General features: G+C 57.4%; 1 protein-coding gene across 9 annotated transcripts; it reads left to right on the top strand.

The window, feature by feature from the left end:
- The first annotated feature begins 1,198 nt into the window (after positions 1-1,198).
- Positions 1,199-24,381, top strand: NDRG4 (NDRG family member 4). Of its 9 annotated transcripts, XM_065898596.1 has the most exons (17): positions 1,217-1,303; positions 7,144-7,188; positions 11,229-11,231; positions 14,721-14,877; positions 15,131-15,251; positions 15,339-15,401; positions 15,574-15,634; positions 16,762-16,848; positions 16,937-16,993; positions 17,420-17,523; positions 18,393-18,449; positions 18,540-18,591; positions 19,582-19,629; positions 19,813-19,848; positions 19,963-20,014; positions 21,373-21,411; positions 22,214-22,368. In XM_065898596.1, the coding sequence occupies exons 1-17, from the start codon at positions 1,232-1,234 to the stop codon at positions 22,366-22,368; spliced, it is 1,209 nt and encodes a 402-aa protein (XP_065754668.1). In that variant the 5' UTR covers positions 1,217-1,231. The 9 variants fall into 9 exon arrangements, with proteins under 9 accessions (XP_065754669.1, XP_065754671.1, XP_065754668.1 ...); XM_065898597.1 differs by lacking the exon at positions 11,229-11,231 and having other exon boundaries at positions 1,199-1,303; positions 14,772-14,877; XM_065898598.1 differs by lacking the exon at positions 21,373-21,411.
- The last annotated feature ends 454 nt before the right edge of the window (positions 24,382-24,835 follow it).

Here is a 24,835-nt window from a genome sequence, read left to right on the forward strand (position 1 = left end):
AGAGTAAGAACCTTTTAAATGATCTTAATTCATTCTGTAAAACTGCCCTCCAGAAAGATGTACCCATTTATACACTCACAAGCAGTATAAGAAAAGTGCCAGTTTTGGTGCATCTTTGCCAGCACTGCAAATGTTGCCAAATCCATTGGCAAAAAAAAAAAAGAAAGAATATCTTTGACTTCTAGTGAGCTTTGACATTTTCCCATGTATTTACGGGCCAGCTGTAATTCTTTTATAAATTTCCAGTTCATATCCTTGCCTAGCGTTTCTCTTGGTGCGTTATGATTTGTGCCATCCTGAAATCCAAGTGAGGAATGGCAGTGCCAGGCTAGATAGACAGATTGTGGGGTCCTGCCACCCTCTGTCTGCCTTCCCCCACCACTGGATCCTCCAAGCACACACGTGCACATATGACCCCTTCCTCTCCTGAGGTTCAGAGGCCCGGGGTCTCCCACGAACACGCAGCCATTAGGGTCTGGGCCCCTCTGCCTGGAGGCTGTGGGTTGAGTGGTCACTGTGTCATCCCTCCCTGCTGGTGGTACATCATGACCAGCACCTTCAATGTCACTCTGCCTGCCACACTGCCAGGCCCTCCCTTCTGCCCTCTCAGAGCCATCCTCACCGAGGCCTGTCTTTCTAGGCACTCAGGACAGCCCTCAGCTCTCTTCCTCTGTGTCCTCCCAGAGCCCACTGTCCACTTCTGACCACAGGGCGCTTCCGACCCTGTGTTTGGCTTCCCCACACTTGTCCCTCTGTTTCTTAATAAATGCAGTTTACTTGAACTTATTCAAGGGTCATCCTGTATTGTGTCGCCTTGCTTTTCTTTTCCTCTTTCTTTCTTCCTTCCCTCCATCCTTCCTCCCTCCCTCCCTTCCTTTCTTCCTCCCCCCCCCCTTCCTTCTTTCTTCCTTTTCTTTTGGGGGTGGCAGGGAACATGTTTTAACTTTTAAGACCAGATAATACAATGACCTTCCCTGAGCCAAACAGGCGAGTCTTGCAGACGGAGCCTTGCTGCCCGGGTGAAGCGCCGCGCTGGGCCTGCGCTTGGGAACCGGGGGTCCGGGGATGGAGGGGTCGGCGTGGTCCCCGGTGCCCCTGCCCCAGCCCGGGCTTGCGCTGTCCCCTCCGCCCACCGAGAGAGTCCGAGCAGGGCCCAGGCGTGCCTGTCGCAGCAGGGCCCAACCCTCGTCCTCGCCTTCCCTCGCTAGGGCTCCTGCTCCACGACGGGACCATGGCCGGCCTGCAGGAGCTGCGATTCCCCGAGGAGAAGCCACTGCTCCGGGGCCAGGACGCCACTGAGCTGGTGAGTCGCCCCTTCGCGGTCCTGAGGGCGGAGGGCGCCACCTCGTGACCGAGAAGGAAACCGCGCGCCTTCCCTTTAGTCTATTTTTTTTTTAATTTATTTTTTTTAACATCTTCATTGGAGTATAGTTGCTTTACAATGGTGTGTTAGTTTCTGCTTTATAACAAAATGAATCAGTTATACATATACATATGTTCCCATATCTCTTCCCTCTTGCGTCTCCCTCCCTCACACCCTCCCTATCCCACCCCTCTAGGTGGTCACAAACCACCGAGCTGATCTCCCTGTGCTATGCGGCTGCTTCCCACTAGCTATCTGTTTTACGTTTGGTAGTGTATATATGTCCATGCCACTCTCTCACTTTGTCCCAGCTTACCCTTCCCCCTCCCCGTGTCCTCAAGTCCATTCTGTAGTAGGTCTGTGTCTTTATTCCCGTCTTACCCCTAGGTTCTTCATGATCTTTTTTTTTTTTCTTAGACTCCATATATATGTGTTAGCATACGGTATTTGTTTTTCTGACTTACTTGACTCTGCATGACAGACTCTAGGTCCATCCACCTCACTACAAATAGTCTTGCTGATGGCTAGGAGATGGCCCTCCATCCCGTGAGCCACCCTGAGAAGCCTTGTCCCCGCCTTGGGAGAGTTCCCGGTGGGCTGAACGCCCACGCAGCTAAAACCCAGCCAACCTCACTGTGGCTTTGGCTGTCTTTGAGGCTGGGAGGCTCTGTAGAAGAGTTATTCCCATTTTAGTGATGAGAAAACCAAGGTACAGAAAGGTTAACTCACTTGGCCAGGGTCACACAGCTCTCGGGGAACGAGGCCCATATTCAACCCCTGGTTGTGGGCGGCCGTTGAGCCCCAAGAGGGTCCCCGCTGGGCAGTGCTGCCTCCAGTGGGGTCACGATGCTTCCCCAACTACCTGGGCCTTTCATGTCTGCAGCCTCTCTTTTTTCCTCATAAGCCCCTGAGGTATGAGGGAAAGTATTACCAGCAGTGTTTCCAGGAGCAGTGGCATCAAGGCATCTGAGGTTGTTATTTTATCCCAAAGGGCCCTCGTCTGAACATCAGGCGTTAGATTTCAGAATTAGCTCTACCCACGTTTTCTTTTTTTTTTAATAGCATTTTTAAAAAACGTTCTTAATTTTATTTATTTATTTATTTATTTGGCTCCGTTGGGTTTTCGTTAATATGAGCAGGCTTTCTCTAGTTGCGGTGAGCAGGGGCTGTTCTTCATTGCGGTGCTCGGCTTCTCATTGCGGTGGCCTCTCATTGCAGAGCACGGGCTCTAGGCACGAGAGCTTCAGTAGTTGTGGCTCGCGGGCTCTAGAGCGCAGGCTCAGTAGTTGCGGCGCACAGGCTTGGTTGCTCCACAGCATGTGGGATCTTCCCGGACCAGGGCTCGAACCTGTGTCCCCTGCGTTGGCAGGCGGATTCTTACGTTTTCTTGTTGTGGTGACACCCAGCACAGCTTCCCTTTCCCTCCTGCAAGGAAAAGCTATGGGTCCATTGCTCATAGAATTCTGGGGCATCACGGCTGTAGGTCCCTACTGGTTATGCCGCTCAGCCCCCCTCACTTTACAGGTGGGGAAGCCAGGAGCCCAGTCCCTGGATCCTCGGCACACCCTTCTTTGCTCTGCCCCAGCCTCCCAGATCCTCCCTCCAGAAGGAGATAAGCCCAAGAGCTGCTGAGTTACACATGTTGGGACAGAGTGGCTGTCCAGGTGCCAGGGGCCCAACCACATGAGGCCGGCAGTCGTGTCCCCAAGAAGGGTACAGTCTTCTTTTTTTTTCTTTTGCCCCGCCACTTGCGGGATCGTAGTTCCGCCCGCCCCCCCCCCCCACCGCCTCCGACCAGGGATTGAACCCGGCCCCTCAGCAGTGTGAGCGCGGGGTCCTAACCACTGGACCACCAGGGAATTTCTAGGGTGCAGTTTTACTTTTAAAACAGAACCTCAAGTTAACTTATGAGACCTGATTACCTGAGGGCAACCCCCAGGAATGGTCGGGGAACAGCTGGTGAGCTGGACACTTCGTAGACTTTTGATTCTAATTCTACTTCCTCCCTGTTCCAAGCCCCCATCATCTCTTGCGCAGGTGCTCCCCGCTGGTACGGGTGTGCATCTGTGGGTGGCACAGAAAGCTGAGGGCACCTTGGCCTCGCATGTTCTCTTCCACTCTTCGCCTCGGCATGGCAGCCCCACCCCCCTTCTTTCTGCTTGAAGGAGCCTCCCCACTGGTCTCCTTGCTCTGTACAACCTTTTAAAATACATCGTGTCATTCCTGGCTTTCTGATGTGTTCCATTCACTTGTTCCAGCCCTTCCTGAGTCCTGCCCTTGGCTTGGTAAGGCATCCTTGTATCCTAATTATAGATTTCCCTTTTTTGCTTAGACTGACCAGATTTGATTTCTATTACTGGCCACCATCCCTCCTGAGGCCTGTTTTTAACTGTTGTTCTTGGCTTTGGTAAGGTACCCCCGTAATTTTATCCTTTTTGCGTAAACTAAAAATTCCACACATCATGTCACTTTTCTGCTTACAGCTGGCCAGTGGCTGCCACAGCACTCAGAGTTGCAGCCACAGTCCTTCCCGGGGCCCAGGGTGTGCTCTGCACCCCCTCCCCCTGCTGGCTCCTATCCTGTCTCCCAGACTCACTGCTCTTCCTTGAACAGGCTGATCATATTCCCGGCTGTTCCCTCTGCCTGGGACACGCTAGCCGCAGGACTCTCCAGGGCTGGCCCTTCATTTTGTTCAGGCTCTGCTCAGATGCCCCCTCCTCAGGAAGGCCTTCTCCGACCACCGGGTCTAATACTGACACGCGCACACCCTCCGGGCCTGGCGCTTAGTGCTCTCGGGCTCTGCCCCACAGGCTCCTGGAGCAGGGACCCTGTCCGTTTGGTTCCCCGATCTCCCCAGTTCCTAGCGCAGTGCCTGGTACACAGTAGGCTCTCAGGAAAGACATGGGTCATTGTGGTGCGGCTCAGAAGAAAGAAGTTTTTCAGAACTCTCCGAAAAGTCCCTCCTCCCCGCAAACAGCCCACCTTTCGAGGCATGCGAGCGGAGACCAGCCTTCTTGTGAGGGCGTGGTGGGCCGGATGGTGGCTCTCAGGGACCCCTGCACTCATCACCAGGGCTCAGGGGTAGGGGGCTGCCTGCTGGTACGGGGTGTGCAGCTGTGGGTGGCACAGAGTGCGCAGGGCACCTTGGCCTCACACGTTCTATGCCTGTCTCTTCCACTCCCCACCTTGGCAGGGCCCCTCGCACCCCTTCTCTGCCCAGCCTGGCCCAGCACCTTGCTGCCCCTCCCTCCCTGAGCCCCTTTGACCAGCCCCCGGGCTCTGCCTTCTTCCTGCTGCATTTGGTGTCTCTCACCTCATCCCACCTGGACCAGAGTTGGCTCCCCTGCACGATGGTCTGCATCTCAGTCCTCCACGGAGGCTGCGAATCCCCAGCTGAGTTTCTCTCCTTTCTCAGGTCAGCACAAGCCCTGTAGACCTGGTCACTGGTCACATCTGCTTTTCCCAAGACGTACTAATGGCCCCATCCTCAACCCCCCAAAATCCTCCTAGGTGCTCCCAGTGTGCCCTTTCCAGATTTCAGTGACAACTGGTGCAGTCCTGTCTTGAAGTTCTGCCTCGCTCTCTGCCTCTCTCTCCCAGGCGGTCACACCCACGGACAGACTCCCCTATCCAGCTGCACGGGACAGGAGTGCCAGTCCTTTTCACTTTTTAAATCTTCCTCAACCTTCCAGGTGCAAATTCCCTGAATCCACTGAGGAGCAAATACTTCCACACGGTTACCCACCGTCCCTCCGCCATTTCAGACTCACTTGCTTCTGAAGTCTTTGCCTGGTGTGTCCAGGGCTCCGTGGAAGAATTGTTGATTCTCCCCATGCCTGCATCCCCACCTGGGTCTCCTTAGGCCACTCCTGGGCCTGCTCCCCTCCTCTCAGCTGGGCCCTCTCTCCCACCGGTTTTCCTTGGAATGTTCATGTGGTTCCTCCCAGGCCTCCAGTGTCTCTGGATTGGCTTGTATTATGCCTGCTGTTTCTTGGTTTGGGGTCCTGCCCATCTGAAGCTTCCCATCCCCTTGAAAATCTCCTGCATCTCTTTCCCTGGCCCCGCCTCGGGCAAGGTCTTCCAAGGTAAGAGGATTCATTGATAACCAGCCTCGACCCTTTCCCCCAGACCCCTGCCCCTTTCCTTGGAGGGTCCAGGAGTGGCCACCATGCTCTCCTCCCCTCCCCAGGCAGAGCCCCCAGGCCCTGGAGGAACCAGGAGGGGAGGAGAGCCATTGTTGATTTCACCTGAGAGCTGGCTTTCCTTTTTCGTGCGAGAGCCTCTAGTGCTGTCTGATTTTTTCCACCACCCCTCCCACTCCAACTGCCAGAATGCAGGTGGGTGAAAACATCAGGTTCGCTGCTTTTCAATGTTTTCCTCCCTGCTCCTGTGACTTGGGTTCATTTTCCTCCTTGTTGCACCTAGTAGCCCTGCCCTTCGCTTGCTGTCCTCCGATAATATCCTGGTTCTCGTCTGTCTCATTTATCCACATATGTATTCAGTAGCGTCTGTAGCACACAGAGTCCAGTGCAGGAGTGCCCAGGGGAGAGTGACTGCTATCTGTGCCCCTTGTTTAATCCTCACAGACACTGAGGCTTGGAAGCTAAGTGATCCTACAGTGAGCAGAGGAGAGCAGAGAGGGTTCTAGACAGACACAGTAGAAGGCAGGGCAGAGGCCCCAGATCTCTGCTCTTCCTGGATATGTGGGATCCCCCCATGAGGTTCCTTCCCCAGACAGAGACCCAGGGCGGGTGTAGAGTGTCTGAGGGCCGCCGGGCTGCATCGGGGAGAGCCTGGCAACGCAGACACATGGGGTTCAGGCCCCCATTCCTCCACTCTCCATTTCTGCCACCTTATAAACAGTGGGTATATGTAAACCGTGCTCCCCTCATTCATGAAGTTAGACTTGTTCATCCAGATCTGTTTGTGTTTGAGGAGCCTGGTCCATGCCAGGCTTTATGCTGAGAGCTGAGCCAGACGTGGTCCATACCCTGTCGGTGCCTGCAGTCCAGTGGGAGGGATGGGCACCAATCAGAGACTCATACCAGTCACCATAAATGAGCCTAAAAGCAGGGGATTTTGGTGCTTTGAGAGCATGAAGCAGGCAGGTCTGGAAAGGTGGGAGCAGCTACTGCAGAGGCCCAGACAGCGCCTTTGTGCAGGTCAGAAAGGCCCCCTTCTCCCTCAGCTTCTCCATCCTTAAAGTGGGTGTGACAGGCCCGCCTCTGCGCTTGTGCCATGATGGGCGACCTCAAAAGTCATCTGTGGGGACAGCGGGCAAAGTGCTGAACAGCAAGAATTTGGGGTCAGAGATTATTCCATCACTTTCTAGCCATGTGCTTCCATCTCTCTGAGCCTCACCCTTCTCACCTGCAAAGTGGAAATCGTCACGTTTTCAATTAATAGGTAAAAAAAAATTAACAGGTAAAATCAATGTGTGTAGCTGCTTGTAACCTCATCTGTCAGGTACTAAATGGCCTGATGCCCGGCGCTTGGGAAGCCCTCTGTCACTTTTGTTAACATTAAGATGGACTGGGGAGGGAATTCCCTGGCGGTCCAGTGGTTAAGACTCCATGCTTCCACTGCAGGGGGCCGGCTTTGATCCCTCTTCTAGGAACTAAGATCCCACATGTCGCATGGTGTGGCCAAAAAAAAAAAAAAGATAGCCTGGGGAACAGCAAGCGAGGCTGCTCGAGGCAGAGCCCCTGTGGCCGCCTGCCTTCCCTGCCTGGCCCAGCCTGGGGCCTAACGAGCCACCCCCTCTGTTTGCCTTGCTTTAGGAGAATTCCGACACCTTCCTCTTGGCTGTGGACACAGACTGGAAGGTAGGTCTCTGCTCAGCCTCCCCAGATGGGGACCAGCTGCTGGCTGGCCCCTCCCCCACCCAGCCTGTTTCAGAGGAGGGTCACAGCCCTTCCACGTGCCCCCAGCCTGAAGCCACAGGGACTGGGCACTTGGAAGCCTCCAGGACCACCCCCACTGCTCACAGTGGCTTTGCCTCCCCTCTGTCCCGTGGAGAAATGCCCCCTCTCTCCTTGAACAGGACAGGGAAAGGAGGAGAGGTCTGGGGGAGTGAGGATGCTGTCATCTGAATCAGCACTTTCCTCCTATGAAAGCCAGGCTGATGCTCCGAAATAGCTCCTGTTTCCATGGCAACAGTTGCCCAGGACAACCATGTCCTCTTTAGTTTGATGCCAGATTCCCTGTGAAACTGAAATCGTTCTTTGTTTTTATTTCTCTGCATGATGATTTCTGATTTTGCTCACTTGGCCAACCATTCCTCCCCTGTGAGTCCCATAGTGGCTGTTTATTTCCGGGTCTCAGAAAAGGCATGACAGCAGACACAATGGGAGCCTCACAGGGCTCCAGGGCCCCGCTGGCCGTCATAACCTACTGAACAAAGTCAGACTTTTCTGGGACCTTCCTCCTGGCTGGCAGGAGCTAGCCCCCAGGCCACCATCCAATTTGGGTCAGTCTCCCAGCCCCGTGACAGCCTCAGCCTTGCGGTCTGGACGAAGGGGTGACGTGGAAGGAGGGATGGCCTGCCGGCTCCTCTCCCAGGCGCACGGAGCTGCAGCCAGGATCTGAGGATCTGGATACGAACTGTGCTTTTGACCCTGGGTCACCCGTCCTTCAAGGACGCAAGCAGAGGCATCAGAGTGGCCCTTGTGCACATGCTCTGGTCTCCTGAGAGCACCAGCTCCAAACACAAAGGCCTCTGGAGCTCGAGAAGACAGGATGAGGCCTGGGGGAGTGGGGAACTAGAGGCCGGGGAGGTGTCCACAAGGTGGCCCAGGCCCAGCCAGAGTCCCCTTTGTCCTCCCTGCTCCAAATGAGGGCTGGAATGTGTGAACAAACAGACCCTCCTCCACAGGAGGGGGCTGCTGAAATAAAATCCAGAGCAAGCAGCCCCTGCCCGACATTGAGTGGGACTCACTGGATGCCAACGGTGCTGACTGCCAGCCCCCAAAACACACGCACCCTGGGAGGCAGATTGGAGGGCGAAATGGGTGATGAGAATCCTGGGGTCCCCTGCACCCATCTGCCGGGCCCAGACTAGGGTGGCCACCCCATGTGTGTGGGACCTTGGCTCTCAAGATCCTTTGCTTGGTAAAGTACGGCACGTGTTAAAAGGTACCTTACTGTCTACTCTGGGTACACCACACAGCGGCTGCTTTTCCTTTTAATTGTTTTTTTCGTAAAGCAGCTGCCGGGATGGCCCTTGCCTGGGCCAAGGCCTGGCAGGGATTTTATCCTGTTCAGTCCCTTGCCTCAGTGGGCCCAGCCAGTGGGGGAGGCAGAAGGACAAACTAGAACTAGGAAGACCTGGGTCCAGGTTCTGGCCCTGCCACCTGACCTCCAGTACAGGTCACTACCTCATTTGTAGAGTGAGGCAGGCAGCTCAGCCCTCCCCGGGTGTTTGTAGGGTCGGGGTTGGTGCCCTTGGGCTGGGCACTCAGACCCTGGGCTGTGACTAGTGGCCACTAGAGCCAGACTGCCTGCGTGTGGTTCCTGGCTCTGTACCCACACTGGCTGTGTGATGTTGGGCAGGTTACAGAACCTCTCTGTGCTTCATTTTCCTTGTTTGTAAAGTGGGTGTTCAGAGGATAAAATAAAGTAACATGTGCAAAGCATTTGGATGGAGTATGGCATGTGGGAGATATGGTACTAAGCATTTACTACTCTTAATGTGACCTCAGGCCCAGGGTGCTGAGCTCCACTGCTTACTAGCTGAGTGGGAGAATTTACTTCTCTGTGCTTCAGCTTCTTCATCCTTTCTCATAGGTTTGTGAGGATTATGTGTTACCCTTGCTCCCTAAGGCTACCTGTGCAAGCAGCTACACTGCTTTTCTACCATTTACAGAGGTGGAGGCTCAGAGTTGTTGACTGACTTGCCTGAGGTCACACAGCAAAGACTAGCAGGGTTTGGCTAGCAGGACCCGAGCCTGCCTTATTCAGCCACAACTGTACAACCTCCAGGGAGGAGGCTAACAGGTTGGAGAGACACACAGATTATCCCATTTCTCCCCTGGGCAGGCCTGGGAGAGGCCTACATATAGGCCTGCATATAGGCCACTACATGTAGTGATGTTTGAGGCTTTTCTTCATCCTAGCAGCTCTGTGAGGAAGGCACAATTCCTATTCGACAGTTGAGACTAAGGCACAGAGGAGTTTAAAACTCTTGTCCAAGGTCACCCAGCTAGTGGGTGGGGAAGCTGGAGTTTAAACTCAGGTCTGTGGATTTGGAACCACTGAGCTGAGCAGAATTGCGAGGTCGTGGCTTGGGGTGGGCAGTGTCTGAGATCTCCCAGGTCCAAGGGTGGGAAAGGCTACTCAGAGGTTCAGGTGGGCATAAGGTTGGATGGGGACCATGAAGGGGCAGGGTTTTAGTGGCAGAAAGGGTGGGAGGCCACCCCACCCTGCCCCTCTTCCAGAAGCATATGGGAGGATTTTGTGGGCACGTCTGCAGACAAGGCTGTGCTTTTGCACACCACCTCAATTGCGAGAGCCTCTTCCTGTGCCCAAGTGGCTGCAGGGAACAGGGAACATGGACAGAACAGGAGGGGCTGGGGGATAGCCCATTCCACACCCCAGCTGCCCTGGGAGACCACAGGCCCCCAGCACTCTGCACTAGGCCCGCAGTGCGAGAGGTCAGAGAGGGGCAAGGGAAGTTATTGATGCCCCCCAGGCAGAGGCCATGGTCAGGAATAGCATACGTGGCAGGTGCTGACCAGGTCACTAGGCACCCAGAGATGGGGAGGTGACCACCTTCCCCCAGGGCAGCCAGCCAGCAGGCACAGGCTGGGACGAGTGGCGTGTTCCCTCGCCAAAGAGACAGAATGGGGGCACAGGGGCTCACTCCCCCCCCCTCTCTGTTGCTCTTGCTTCTCTCAGCCCTTGGGCTCCCTCCTCTGCTCCCCTCCCTGGCCTATTTCCTCTCCTCCTCTGCTCTCCTTTCCCTGCCCCTTCTAATCTCTTTACTCTGCCTGCATGTCTCTGGCCAGCTCCTCCCCCAAATCTTGAGCCACGTGACCTCCAGCACCTGTCCTGCTGCTCAGGACAGCGGGAGGCGGCTCAAGCATCCTGCTCCCCAGAGGCTCGAGAGCCAAGCCCCAGGCTGGGTGGCCCCAGGAAAGAGGGCTGGGTGTGTCTGCGGCAGGTGGGCATGCCCACATGGACAAGCTGCCTCCTGTCCCTCCTCCCGTCTCTAGTGGCCTCCAGCCCCGTTTGCAGGGTGGGGGTGGGGGAGGGCAGAGCTGGTGTGTGCCCACCATCTTCCTGGTCCTGCAATCTGCCCAGGCCCCCTGGCCCCAGAACCCCCATCTCCCCAGCATGAGCAGGTGCTGGGTATACATGTGGGCAAAGTGGGGGCTGCCCAAGGGGAGACCCTGGGGGTGGAGAGGGAGCAGTCCCCTGGAGTAGGGTCACGACCCAGGCTGCCCCAGGCAGCAGTGACTCCCCGTATCCCCTCAAGGTTAAGGGATCCAGGCCTTTCTGACGTGGAGGCTGGGCTTGGGGCGCTCTCGGGCCCTCCCTGCTCCCAGGGTATGGGTCAAGGGCTCTGCTGTCTAGGGCATGCCTGTGTGGTCCACCCTGCCCTGCTTCGGTGTGCTCGTCTTTGAGAGTCTCCTGTCACAGGGCACACCTGTACACGTGGCCTCTTGTCTTCCTAGGACCCGTGTGCAGCTGCTGCTGTGAGCCTCTGTGCCGGGGGTGGGCCGGATGCAGGGGCTGGGGACCATCAAGACTGATGTCTTGCTGGGGGTGGGAGGAGCAGGAGATGGGGTGAGTGAGAACCTTGGAAGCCAATCAGAGCCAAGTTTGTCTCCTGAAAGCCAATCTGGGAGCAGGGGCTCCTGGTGAGCGAGTGGCTGCTCAGAAACCCCGCAGGGAGGAGGGGCCAGCCCAGGGCCCCACCCCCCCGCCACCCCCTGGCTCTACATATAAATGGCCCGGGAGCTGTGCCCCGTCATAGAGCCGCTGGTCTCCTACTTGCGCTCCCCCTCCCTCTGGACTCTGGTGACTCAGGCCTTTGTTTGCCCTTCCTAGTCGAGGCGGGTCGCCTCCCTCAGCAAGATGCCGGAGTGCTGGGATGGGGTGAGTGCGGAGTCTGGCGGGGGCGGGGAGGGAGGGGATCCCTCTGCCTCTGTCTGGTGGTGGTTCTGCCTTCAGTCGCCTCACCTTGGGGTCACTGGGCAAGGCCAGCAGGTTCCAGGCACCCTGGTCTGCTGCAGCGGTTGTGGGTAGCTGCTGGTCAGGGTCCACAGGGGAGGGCGGGGAAGGCTGAATCTCTGCACAAACTGGAACGGGCTGTGACTTGTTTGTAAGCCTCTGTGGATCGGTGTGTAGGTATGGGTATATCCCACTGACGGTGTGCCCTCCGCCTGGCATGTGCCCACCTGGCTCTGCCTGGCGCCTGTGACCACCTCAGCCCTGTGGAAGCTGTTCCCTGCGTGTCTGTGCCTACAGACACCTCCTGACCCTGCGCGGGTTGTCTTGGTTGTTTGGGGGACTGCAGGGTGCTAGTCAGGCAGAAGTAGGGAAGTCTGGGTTATGGTGTTAACTGGTCCGTCAGGCTGGGGTCCCTGCAGGGAGAAGGGGGTCGCTGCGCCTTATTTTCTGGGTGTAGGAAGGCAATGCTGGAGGGATGAACCTGCAGGGCTAGGGGCCCCGGGGGGACCAGGGTGCCTCCTTCTGCCTGGGGGCAGCAGGTGCCTAGGCTCGGGGCTGTTCTAACTCCAGGAGGGAGAGGCAGGGGCACACATACCCCTCTACCCCGTAGCCTGCCCTGCCTGCCCTGCCGGGTCCGGAGGCTATGGGGCCGACCTCTACCCAGGCAACGACGTCAGTGCCTACCCGCCGCTGCAGACCCGGTCCTTGAATTATTGATGCGGTTGATGGGAGGAATCCAAGCAGCCCTGCGCGCGCTCGGAAGCCCCCCCCCCCGCCCCCCACAGCGCTCAAGGTCACGGATTAGGGGAGCCGGACAGGCAGAGAGAGAGGACATTAGAGCCCCCTCCCTTGCTGCCGCAGTGCCTCGCGCTGGCGCCCACCTGGAGGCGGGGACGGGCTCTGACGTCACCAAGAGCCAATGAGAGCCCTCGGCCCTGGGGATAGGGGGACTCAGAGCGCGTCTGGCTGCGGCCTTTGGGGCGCCCCTCTTGGGGACCTTTGGCCTCTATCAGGATTACCTGGATCTGAACTCCTGGGTCGAGAGGGTGCAGGGAGGTCGGTGGAGGGTTCAGCCAAGGTCAATGGGCAACCGGGCTGGTGCTCCCAATGGCCTGTCCAGGCCCAGCCCAGCCCATCCCATCCCCGGGGGCCTGAGCCTTAGTGGTGCAAGCACTGCGACTTAGTCCCGCTGCCCCTGGTGGGGCATGGGGACCTGGGCGGCCACACCGGGACTGGGAGGGGCAGACACTGCCCTCACACACACCCCCATGGGGCGGTAGAGATTGGGAGGACCACGCCCTGGGCCCTGACTTGTGCTCTGCTGGCTAGAGCTGACCCCGCTCCGAGAACTATGCCGCAGGAAGCGCACTGCAGCTCTTGTGCTGTGGACGCCCTCTCCTACCCCCAGCCCACCCTCCATAACACTGTGCACTCTTCCTGCCCCAGGCCCTGCCCTCCAGAGCCAACAGAGCATGGGGGGTGGGGATGAGGCAGGGCCCCCCAGCAGGGACACGCACCCTGTGGAGAGGCTGCTTGCTCAGAAGTCTCTTGCATGGAGCTTGATGTCTTCCTCAGAAAAAAGCAGTCTGAGGCTGGCATCTGGCAAGGTCCCCCTCTGCCTTCTCGGAACTTGGCCTTGGGCAAGTCAGTTCTTTCCTAGCCTCAGTTTCCTCCTCCTCTGTGAGGATAAATAAGAAGATACATGAAAAACGTCTGGTCAGTGGTCAGTGAGCAGCAAGTGTTCCTTGTTTTGATAGCCCTGAGGGAGGACAGGCCTGGGCTGTGGGGAGCCTGTGGCGGGCTCGGGCCTGCCTGGAGGACTCCCAGAAGTGTGGCTCCCGGGGTGCAGCCTCGAGCCACAGGGTTGGCACTGCCTTGTCTCTCCCCACTGGAGACAGGCCTCGACAGTGGTCCTCTGAGCCCAGACCCAAGAAGGCCAGTCCCCAAGAAGATGTTCCCTGCCTGAGTCTCCACTTTCCTGTCGGAGGCAAGAACTTAGGTTGTCTCTGAATCTGAGCATCCTAGTGTCCTCCACTTGGGGAAAAGAGCTCCTTTTCTCTTGCATAACACCTGGCACACAGTAGGTGCTCAGTCACATCTGACTGTCCTTGACCCTAGCCCCACCTCCAACTCCCTGGGGCCACCCCCCTGTACTTCCCAGGACTCCCCCTGGTGCCAGCAGGGCTGTTTATTCAGCTTTGACAGACCCTCTTGGAGCCTCCCCATGAGTGGCCGAGAGGGAATAGTTTGCAGAAGGACCAGCCAGCAGGGCGCCTCCCCAGGGCTTAGAGATGCCCACCCACGGCAGCCCCTTTCTGGGCCCCTTTCCAAGTGCTAAACACTCGGCAGATATCAGCTTGTTTAGCTCTCACAGAGTCCTGATGAGGTGGCTTAGGCAGCGGTGGCTGAGGCACAGAGAAGTGCATGCCCTGCTCAGAGTTACACAGTAGGGGCCGGAGCGGGTCTTGAACCTGCAGCATCCAGCTCCTGCTTCCTGGAGAACTGACGACCCTGAGCAGCGAAAGCAAAGGCGTGAACACAAGAGGACCTCAGAGTGGCCGCTGCAGAAGGCCTTTGGGGAGGGGGTGGGAGTCTAGCCTGAGGGAGGCCTTGGGGATCACGGAGAGGCAGGAGCAAGAGCCTGGAGGTGGAACCAGGGGCAGGTGTCGGGGTGGGAGGCTGGGCTGGCTAGCAAGGGGTCTTTGCCGTGGATTCTAGGTGAGCTGTTGAGGCCAGTCCCCTTCAGGAGCTGCGGCCCTTTTGAAGGCTTCTGAGTCAAGGGGGAACGTGGTGGGGGCGGGACTCAGTGGGGATGGCGGGACTCAGTGGGGATGGCGGGACTCAGTGGGGATGGCAGAGCTGTCCTGGAGGGGCTGCAATGAGATGGGGAAAATGGGCTTCACTGGACCCTGGAGGCCTGAGTGCAGCAGGGCCTGAGCCTGGGCCTGGGCAGTGGCAGCTCGTCCCACTGGCTGGTTTGCAGAGGAGACCAGAAACTTTCACATGCAGACCAGTTCACATTGCCCCTGTGCTAAACGGCCTTGGGAAGGGGTGCTCCCTCTGGTCTGTCCTCTCTGGGGGTGGCTGGGGGTGGTGAGAAGGGGACGCCCCACCCTATGGGGGTGAAAGTCCCGCCAGAGGCCCAGCAGCCCCCAGGCTGCCCCACAGCATCATTTCCCGAAAGAGCCAGGACTGGGGGCTGCCCGGAGTGTCCAGCGCTGTCTCTCCCCTCCAGGAGCATGACATCGAGACGCCTTACGGCCTTCTGCACGTGGTGATCCGGGGCTCTCCCAAGGGGAACCGCCCGGCCATCCTCACCTACCATGACGTGGGTCTCAACCGTAAGTGCGCCTCAGCGTCGTTTGGCCCTCCACTGCCTCGAATCTCCCGGAACAGTGAGGCCCCCCCTCCCTCCCCACAGAGCCCCGTAGATCCCCACTCACGCTTAGCTCTGTGCCCCTAGCCATTTGGGTCTTGGTTTCCCCGCTGAACCATGAGGCTGATCACCTCTGCCTCGACCTCCCTTTCAGCATCCATGGGCCTCCCTGCCCGCCTCTCGTGGCTCAGCCACAGCTGAGAGCTTTGTCTTTGCAGACAAGCTGTGCTTCAATACCTTCTTCAACTTTGAGGACATGCAGGAGATCACCAAGCACTTCGTGGTGTGTCACGTGGATGCCCCCGGTCAGCAGGTGGGGGCCTCGCAGTTTCCTCAGGGGTAGGTACCCAGAGCGACCCACCCCCCAGCTTTCCCGAGCCCTGTACCCCCGGCTGCACTGGGCCTGACCTGGTGCTCTGCCTGCAGGTACCAGTTCCCCTCCATGGAGCAGCTAGCCGCCATGCTCCCCAGTGTGGTGCAGCACTTTGGGTGAGTCCTCGCCCAGCCCTGCCCTGCCCTGCCCCTGTGCTGGGGGCCAGGGGGCGCCCACCATCTCCGCAGAGCCAGCAGGCTCCAGCTGAGCGCTGAGGGCTATGGGTGGGTCTGCTGTGGATGGCAATCATGGGAAACCCCTAGAGTGACCAGCCATGCTCTCTATCAGGTTCAAGTACGTGATTGGCATTGGCGTGGGAGCCGGAGCCTACGTGCTGGCCAAGTTTGCAGTGAGTCTCTCCACCCGCCCCTGTAACTAATCCCAGGGCTGGTCTCTCCCAGGGGCAACCCCACAGGAACTTTCCTTCCTGTCTTCCTTTCCTCCTCCCCCTACTTCCTCTTCACTTAGGAAAAGTCCTTTTTTCTTTTTTTCCTCCAAGGAAATTAACTTTAAAAAAAAAAAACAAGGTTACCTTTTCTATACAATTCCTTAAAACACTATGAGCCATAAGTTGCTGCAACCATTATCCAAAACCAAACTTCCTCTTAGCAACAAACTATACAACTAATTCCTCCAGCCACTAAATAAGGATTATCCTAATCACTCATTCACTAATTAGGGTAATACTTAAACATGAATCATTTTTTAATCTAAAATTACACGTATGATAAGTTTGCGAGGTTTAAAGAAAGTCAGGTTTCAGAAACATCATATCGGGTAGGAGCTCACAAGCTTTCCATCTCTAAAAGCAAAAACTTAATTTTTAGGATTCAAAGTATTTCTTTCTTCAAAAAAATAAAAAATAAAACAAAAAAACTAAGAATTTTCAACTCCAATTTCCACTGCAGTATTTAACCACTTTGTTAACTGTCAACTATTCCCAGCTGCCCCCAGACAACCTTGATATGACCTCAGTATTGTATATATATATCACCATTTTCCCCTAACACAGGCAGACAGTCGAACAGAAAACTCGAATCTCTTTTACAATGTCTAACACAAAACAGGCTTTGGAAAGGTCAGTTTCTTAATATCACTAGGGTTTTTTCTATGAAAGCAAAGAAACAAAATATTTCATTGGAGATGTTTAATCCTTAGTGTTGCAATAGTAGCCTCTTCAAAGGTATATTAAAGGGGCTGAAAAACAGTGAAATAGGCATAGATAGATTCCAAATAAAAGGGTTTTGAAAGGTTCCAGTTGGGGAGGAGGATGGGCAGGGGCCCCCAGGCAAGTTCCCAGCTGAAGGCACTTGGTTATCAGTGGTACCTTGAAGCCCTTACAGAGCGCGGCCTTCTCTTCAGATCCTAGCAACCGCCTGCGAGACGGGCAGGGCCAGAATTTTACAGTCCGTTTTCCAGGTGGGAAGACTGGGCTCCCTGCCCCGCCCCCCAAGCCCTGTCTCCCTGTCCCGGCAGCTCATCTTCCCTGACCTGGTGGAGGGGCTGGTGCTGATAAACATCGACCCCAACGGCAAAGGCTGGATCGACTGGGCGGCCACCAAGGTGAGCGCAGTCCGCCTGGAAGGGGTGGGGCGGGGCGGGGCGGGGCGTCGTGTCGTGGTGCTCACACTGGCTCCGCCTCGGCCCGCAGCTTTCCAGCCTGACCAGCACTTTACCCGACACGGTGCTCTCCCACCTCTTCAGGCAGGTAAGGGGGCGGAGCCGTCCTCACGCAGGAGCCGGAGCGGCGGGTTGGGACTCTCCCGAGGGCCTGGTTCTGCTCCCGGCCGGGCAGGAGGAAGAGGGTGGTGGGGTGATGGGGCATAAGACATGCCTCACCCCTACCCTGGGATCTGCCGCGAGACTGCAGCACCCGAGACGGACTGGGGAGACGGATGGGGCGGAGTCCCCTCCCCTCCCAAGGCCGTGGGCTCCCCCCACACACCCTTCCCCCTCCCCCCACACACCCTTCCCCCTCCCCCCACACACCCTTCCCCCTTCCCCCCTCCCTCCCCATCTCTGGGGCTGGGGCAGGGGCCGCTCCGGCCAGAGGTGCCCCCTCTGAGCCAATCCCGGTCTGTGGCTCCACACTGCCCTGCCGCGCGTGCGCTCATCCCCCGTCCCCGGGGCCCAGGAGGAGTTGGTGAGCAACACAGAGTTGGTGCAGAGCTACCGGCAGCAGATCGGGAATGTGGTGAACCAGGCCAACCTGCAGCTCTTCTGGAACATGTACAACAGGTATGGGCGGCTTGGGTCCCAGCTGGCGGCACCAGGACGGGAGCGCTCACGCAGTTGGGGGACCCCCCCCCCAGTACAGCTGCCCACGGCTGGCAACACACTCTCCCAGTTTGTAGATGAGTGGACCGATGAGCCTCCGAGAGGGGTGACCTCTTGCCCAGGATCACACCCCGAGAGGGGCAGAGGGGGAGCAGAGCTCTTCCGTTCTTCCCCCTCCCTTGGGCGTTGCCAGTGGGAGCAGTGGGGGATGTGGGTGCCATCTGCTGCCCCCACTGCCCTGAGCCTCAGTGCTGACATCCGTAAGTTGAGAGAAGGTTGGATTAAGAACTCCTTGGAGCCCCTTAGGGGTTGCCCTGCAGGGGAGTGGCCGCCCCAACCCCCCCCCCCCCCCCGCTGGCCTGCCCCTCCTTCTCTTTCTCCTACAAATATTTATTTAACGCCTGCTGTGTGCTGGAGAAACACTGGAGAAGGAGGGAAGCCCTGGCCTGCCTGCCTGCCTGTAAGGCATGGGAAGCACAGGTGGTGGTGCACAGCCCGTGATGAGAGCCAAATGTGAGGGCCCACCTGGCATGACTTGGGGGGGTCCCGGAAGAAGTCACGTGAGGGGAGCCCTCAGGCCCCTACTTGTGCAGAACAGGTCTGTGTCTCCTCATTTTACCAATGGCATGTGTGAGGCTTTGTCTCACCGTTGAGACACTAGAGCATAAGCCCCAAATCTGGGGCCAGCCCAGCACCTCCAGGGATGTTGGGCCATAATTGCCGTGTGGAGGGATGGGGTTGAAATACAGCAGTGTCAGGCTTGGGGACATTCCCCAAAGCCCCGCCCCAGGATGCAGTCCTGGGATGCCCACCTCCGCCTTTCCCTGCAGCCGCAGAGACCTGGACATTAACCGGCCTGGAACAGTGCCCAACGCCAAGACGCTCCGGTGAGTGCCCTGCCCCCTCCAGCCTGCCAGGCCTTTGTAACCCCCTCTCCGGTGCCTAGGCCAGACAGCCCTTCTCCTCTGTGTCTGCAGCTGCCCTGTGATGCTGGTAGTCGGGGATAACGCACCTGCCGAGGAGGGGGTGGTGAGTGAGGGATTGTGCCCTGGTGCCAGTGGGTGGCAGGGGCAAAGGGGTCACTGGCTCCTGGCCAATGGGGCCAATTCCTGACCCTGCCCCAGGAAGCCTCGGGGGGACGCCGGATGGTGGGCTTCTCATCCCACTTCCCCACCATCTTGCCAGGTACCAGTGCCTGAGACAGCCCCCATCCTTCAGGTGAGGGAGGCCTGGAGACAGGAGGGGCCTGGGGCCAGGACCGGGCCACCTGATTGCCCCACCCTACCCCTCCCTGCAGCACAGCAGCCCCTCCACACTCTCCACCCATTTTAGGCCCAGAGACTAAGATCTCTCTTTTCTCTAAAATTGGATTCACTTGTTATGCAATAAGCAATTCATGAGCACAGCAATGGTCCCTCTTTGACCATCACATGCATCCATTATGTTTGGGGATCATGTGTCACCTCTCCTGTTGGAACTCTGAGGGCAGGCAGCCCGGGGTGTTTCATGTCCCCCCAGAGGGTCAGGGGTCCAGCAGTGCCCAGAGAAGCCCCCAGTGTGCACCCAAAGTACGACACCCTCCATGTGCCTGAGGGCTTCGGGGAGCAGGGCTGTGGGCTGTGCCTGCCATCTCGACCCAGGCAGGGTCAGGCCTTCAGAGTCTCCTGCTGACCCTCGGCCCTCCCTCACCTCTGACGCCCGACTTCTGGGGTGCCTTGCGCTTTCCCAGCCTCCCCCGCCAAGGTGGCCCTGGCTCGCTGTGAGGCCGCTGCCCAGCCCCTGCCCCCAGCCCAGCAGCAGTTGTGAGTGCAATAGAGGGTCTCAGGCCCTCAGGGGGCTGCTTCCTGATCCCCAGGGCCTTGGCCTTGCCAAGGTGCCTGTGTCTGCCCCCTACACTCCCTCCCTCACCTGTAGAGCCTCGCAGCTCTGGGGATAGACCCTCCCTTAGCATCTGGGGCAGGGGGACGCCCGATAGCCCTCGGGCGCCTCACTCTGTTGAAGCCTGTGCCTTGTCCCCAGGTTGAGTGCAACTCCAAACTGGATCCAACCACCACGACCTTCCTGAAGGTGAGGCCCTCCTCCCCACCCTGGGCCCAGCCACAGGGAGGGGCCTGCCTGGGGTCCCAGCCAAGGCGGTAGCAGAGCAGGACGGTGTGTCTGGTCAGGGGAGCCTGTCCGGGTGTGCCAGGGACAGGCAGGGTGTGGTGTGAGGGGGCCCCTGCTCAGCTCACCCCCCTCTCTCCCCTGCAGATGGCAGATTCCGGGGGGCTCCCCCAGGTCACACAGGTGAGACTCTTGGCCCTCTCTCCGTCCCTTACCTGGCCAGGGGTTGGGGAAGCCTCCCCTCCCCCTGAATCCCAGGCAGGCAAACAAAGCATGTACCTGTCCCTCGCCCTGCAGCCCGGGAAGCTGACTGAAGCCTTCAAGTACTTCCTGCAAGGCATGGGCTACAGTAAGTATACCTCCACCCCACCCTGCCCTAGAGACTGGGGGGCAGGCAGCAAGTTGGGGCTGACGCTGTGCCTGGGGGCCGCTAGAGCATCTCCGCCTAGGTTGTAATTTGATTGTCCCAGGCCAGGCCCTGCCCTTGGGGAGGTTTTGGGGCACTGTTCTCCTGACAGGGCTGGGCCTTTTGGGGTGGGGGACTCTTCTCCCAGCTCTGGGGAGCAGGGCCCAGGGCTGAGTCCTGCCGGGGAAGCCTGCCTAGGGGTGAGTCACCCACCCCACCCAGCGCCTGCTGGGCCTACAGCACCTGAGAAGGCCGGATGGTACCAGGGGCATCAGAGGAGTGGACTTGGAGTCTGGGGACTGGGGAAGGCATGTGAGGCCATCTGGGTGTTAGGAGAGCTGAAGGCAGCCAAACTGGGGGTGGCATATCTGAAGACCCCGAGGAAAGAGGGGTGGAACTGGCTCCCTGCCCGCTCCCAACTTCCCCTTGTGCGGGGGTGAGACACTGCTCGTGAGCGCCACCAGCGCACATGCCCCCTTGGTGACACACGTGCATCTCCTCAGTTCCTTCCATCTCTCCCTTGCGCCTGGCTCTCCTCCTGGAAGCAAACTTCCTCTGCCCGAATTTTTCTTCGCCCCAGACCTCAGCCTCTGGAGCTTGGGCCTTCTGGGGAGGACAGGCCTGTGGGGGAAGGCTGGGGGGCCAGCCAGGAACAGACCTCCACCCCCCACCCCCAGGGGACCGGAGCCCCCTGCCAGCCTGTCTGTGGAGAAGTAGGGCAGCAAGAGGCCAAGACCCACAGTGAGACCCAGCAGGGGCTCTGAGGCTGGGCGCTGAGCCCAGGAAGTGCCTGGCGGACACTGCTGGGACGGGTGGGTGAGCGGTACTTGTCACGGGGCTGGGACCTATTCTCAGGGCCCCAGGACAAATACCACCAGGCAGCCCGAGAGCTGGGAAGGATTTGGGAGGTCATACGGGCCTCCCGCATTCTGTCCACGGGGAGAGTGAGCCCCAGCAGAATGGAGAGGGTGCTGGCACTAGGTTATAGGCCTTAAAGGCTTTGTGGGCGTGAGCCCCCAGTGCTGCAGCCCAGGCTGGAGAATCGGGGGGTGAGACGAGCACCCCACCCTGCTCTCCCGACTCCTAGGGCCAGACTGACATCAGTCAGTGCTGTGGTTCCTTCTGTGGCCGCTGCTTCGGTGGGTGGGTGGGAGGGGGCTTCCTGAGGCTCTGGCCCTGCCCGCAGCCTGCTCTGTGCCTTCCTCTCTGACCCATCTCGACGCCCTCATCTCGCCGGACCTCCTCTTCACCCGTGTTCTGTCTCCCCAACCCTGCCCCTCTGGCTCTGTCTTCTCTCTTAGTTGCATACTTGAAGGACCGAAGGCTGAGTGGAGGAGCAGGTAGCCCCGCACCCCCTCCCCTAATGCATGGACCGCCCCCCAGCTCCCCGCCACCCCAGGAGCCCCAGCTCCTTCCTCTGTGCAGTGCTGCAGCCAGGCCGCATCTTGGCATGGGAACTTCTTGTGTCCTGCTCTTCTGTGGGCTCTGTCCCATTTAGGGCTCCAGATTGGCTGGGTTTTAGATCAGCCTTGCTTCTAGGTTGCCATGGGCCCCGTGGCTTCTAGCACTCTGGCAGTTGGAACCAGAACTTCTCAGAGGTGTCGGCCCTGGGGTCAGGGGCAAGCCATGCCTGGGCTGGACAGATGGCTAGTTGAGGTCAGGAAGGTAGAATTTGCTTCCTGCAAGTCTCGCTTGTAAAACTCTGAATAAGGGCAGAAACAGGATTTAGGGCAGTCTGGGGCCATCACACCTTGCCCTTCTTTACAGAACTGGTCTCATTCCCCCTGCCCCATAATCCTCTTGAGAGAGGCAGAGTTGGAAATAATGTCCCATCCTTGCTCCAGCTTAAGGACACCCGGTCAGCTGCCAGCCCATTTTGGCCACAGCTCTGGCCAGCTCTTGTGAGGAGGGTCCTACCGGCCTCCGTGGCCCTCCCGCCCCTTTGGCTCACTCCCTGTCGCTGGCGTTGCATGCCTGGGGCTTGACAGAGCAAGTGTAGAGCCCTGGCTTGGGATGAGCCTCCATGCCTTCGTCGGAAGAACCGGTCTCGCTGGCCGCTTTGCTTGCGTAAATCCTTCTCCCGCCTGCCTGCGCCCGGCCCCGCCTGCTGGTCCTCACCCCCGGTGCCCTCTCTGTCTGCAGTGCCCTCGGCCAGCATGACCCGTCTCGCCCGCTCTCGAACCTCGTCCCTCACCAGCGCCAGCTCGGTGGACGGCAGCCGCCCGCAGGCCTGCACCCACTCAGACAGCAGTGAGGGGCTGGGCCAGGTCAACCACACCATGGAGGTGTCCTGTTGAAGCCCTTGGTCCCACGAAGATGCTCACCTGCCCCCCAACCTGCATCGACGTCCCACTGCCATCCTTGTACAGCTCATTTCCCCTTTAGTTTATTTTTGCGAAGGCGAAGGGGAGGAAATGGGGTTACTTTTCTTTTGTTTAAAAAGATGAGGGGATCTGTCCTAGATGCTGCAGTGGAACAGTCTCCAGATGGTTTGAGGGGCTCACTCCTCCCCTACTCCCCTCCCCCCTCACCTCGTTAACTTGGCTGACTTAGACCCTCTCTTCCAGTTTTCCAAGGCCCAGGCACGGTCAGGGCAGGGCAGGGCTCCAGGGAAGAAGGAGATTAGCTAAGGGAAGACTTTGAGTCCTTCTCTGGCCAGGATCCAGGATAATATGCTGGATTAAAGAAAGCATGGGTTGACCCCCTCAAGCAGGCAGGTTTGAAGGTGGGATGGGATTTTGAGACGGTAGGTGCTGGGACAGCAGGAACAGTGTCCAGCTCAGGCACTGGCATGAGAACCAGGAGACAGCAGCAGGGAGCACTCAGAGGCAGGAGCCCTGGAGCTCTGCAGGCCCCTTTCCCACCCCCCGAGCCCCACCATCAAGCACATCTGTTTCTGATTTTAGCACCCGTGACAATCATCTGAACAGTAGCCACAAGGGGGCGCTTCAACCAGACAGCAGTTTTCCTGGTGCTCTGTGGGTGGGCCTGGTGCTGTAGGGCCAGGCAGGTAGGGGCTGAAAGGGGTTTCTCTGCCCAAGGAAGACAGAACACAGAGGACCTTGAGGGCAGGAACCCCACAGACTGTCCCAGCCCACAGTCTGCCGCCTCCTGGCCCTGTCCCGTTTCTGAGCCAAGGCCCTGAGGCAGAAAGTCACCTGGTCCTCTGCCTCTAGGGAGCTGACTAGGGCTGAGGTTAAAGGCTGGGATAGCCTTTGAGTGTTGGGTACGCCTCTGAGAACTTCGTGGTGACTGCCTTTGGAAGCCAGCAGGCAGTGGTGGCTCAGAGTTCCTATAGAGTTCCCCCAGAGACCCCCTTTTCACCCCTAGGTTCCACGGAGGACAACTTAATCAGCAGCAGCATGGCCAAGGCCACTGGAAACATTTCTAGGGAGAGTTCTAGTCAAGCTATGCCAATGTTTCACATAGGCATCACTGAGAGAGTTCATTTGGAGAAAACTGGCCCAAGATAGCAGGACTTGGCTGTCCCAAATCACCATCCTAGCCATTTGGAGTAGGCTCAGGCTGGGGCTTGCTAGGTCCTGGGGTGGGAGGTAACGTTTCCTGAAATGAACAAGGGCCAGGCAGAGGAGAAAGGCTCCCCACACACCCCAGCCCCTTCCAGCCAGCTGAAGCCCAGGGCTGTGCCATATACTTCCTGTTCATCCACCTTACTGGGTAGAATCTCCTGACCTAGGAACCAGAAGCCATTTGTCTCTGAGCCTAAATCAGTTGCCACAAGCCCTCAAATGAGTAAAAAAGAGAAGAGGGGAGAGCAATGAAAAATGCAGGGCTGTGGAGGGTGTGTGTGTGGGGGGGGGGCTGAGGGGACACCTGCATCCACATTTCCTTGGCACACATCACCCCCTTCTGTCATCTTAAGCCATTATAGAGCCCAGTGGAGTGTCTGTTAGTTCTATTCACTCACGTGCTTCCTTTGAATATAGAATGTGACTGTTTGAAAAGCTGGTAGAATTAATCCCTTTTATTGTAGATAGCGCTGTGAATCTTGGATTTTTTTTTCCCCGTGTTCTTTCAGATGAGATCTATAAATATCTATACATTATATATATATGTATATTGGGTACTTCGGCGTGTGGCTTTCCATCGGAGGTTGTGTCTTCTTTGGTCAAAGTGAACTATTAATGGAATTTGTTATTTTCTTCTCTGTACAAAGTGAAGAGCCTACTTTTGTGTATTCTGGTGCCTGATGTCATGAGACTTTGAGATGACAAAATGTAAAACAAAAACCCTTGTCAACGTAGAAAGAGTTAACTGTGCTGAAAAACTAATAAAGAAACTAAGAAGAATTTGAGTATGGTGATGCCATGCCCATCATGAGAAGCTTTGGAAGAGACAGAATGTTTTAAGCTGGTGAGGCTGGTGCTTCTTGGGTTTAGGTGGGGTTGACCGTTCAGAGTGAAGACAGGCATTTCCATCTGTCTCTGTATTTCCATATCTTGTCACATCATCTTACCAATCCTTACATTAATTCCATAGGGTAGGTACTAATTATCTTAGTTTCACAGTTGAGGAAACTGAATTTGCCTTAATAAGAGGCCAAGCTGGGAGGTGCCCTTGACAGTATTTGATTTCAAAACCCAGACCTGTAACCTCTATATTCGTTGCCTCATTTTCTTAAATTTAACGGCATGCTATTTCCCCATGTTTAACCACCATTTCTGATTCATTTACTCAGCCATTTATCCAATAAATAGATATTGAGTTCCTGCTGTGTGTCAGCAACTAAAGCAGCAAGTAAAC

Source organism: Phocoena phocoena, chromosome 20 (assembly GCF_963924675.1).
Source record: "Phocoena phocoena chromosome 20, mPhoPho1.1, whole genome shotgun sequence".
In the NCBI taxonomy this organism is placed as follows: Eukaryota; Metazoa; Chordata; class Mammalia; order Artiodactyla; family Phocoenidae; genus Phocoena; species Phocoena phocoena.

What these genes read in the sequence shown, in the direction of transcription:
- NDRG4 (XM_065898596.1), top strand. Translation starts at nt 1,232, where the DNA reads ATGGCCGGCCTGCAGGAGCTGCGATTCCCCGAGGAGAAGCCACTGCTC. An exon ending in GGCTCCCCCAGGTCACACAG is followed by an intron (nt 19,849 to 19,962) that starts GTGAGACTCTTG and finishes CTCGCCCTGCAG; the next exon opens with CCCGGGAAGCTGACTGAAGC. An exon ending in CCTGCAAGGCATGGGCTACA is followed by an intron (nt 20,015 to 21,372) that starts GTAAGTATACCT and finishes CTTCTCTCTTAG; the next exon opens with TTGCATACTTGAAGGACCGA.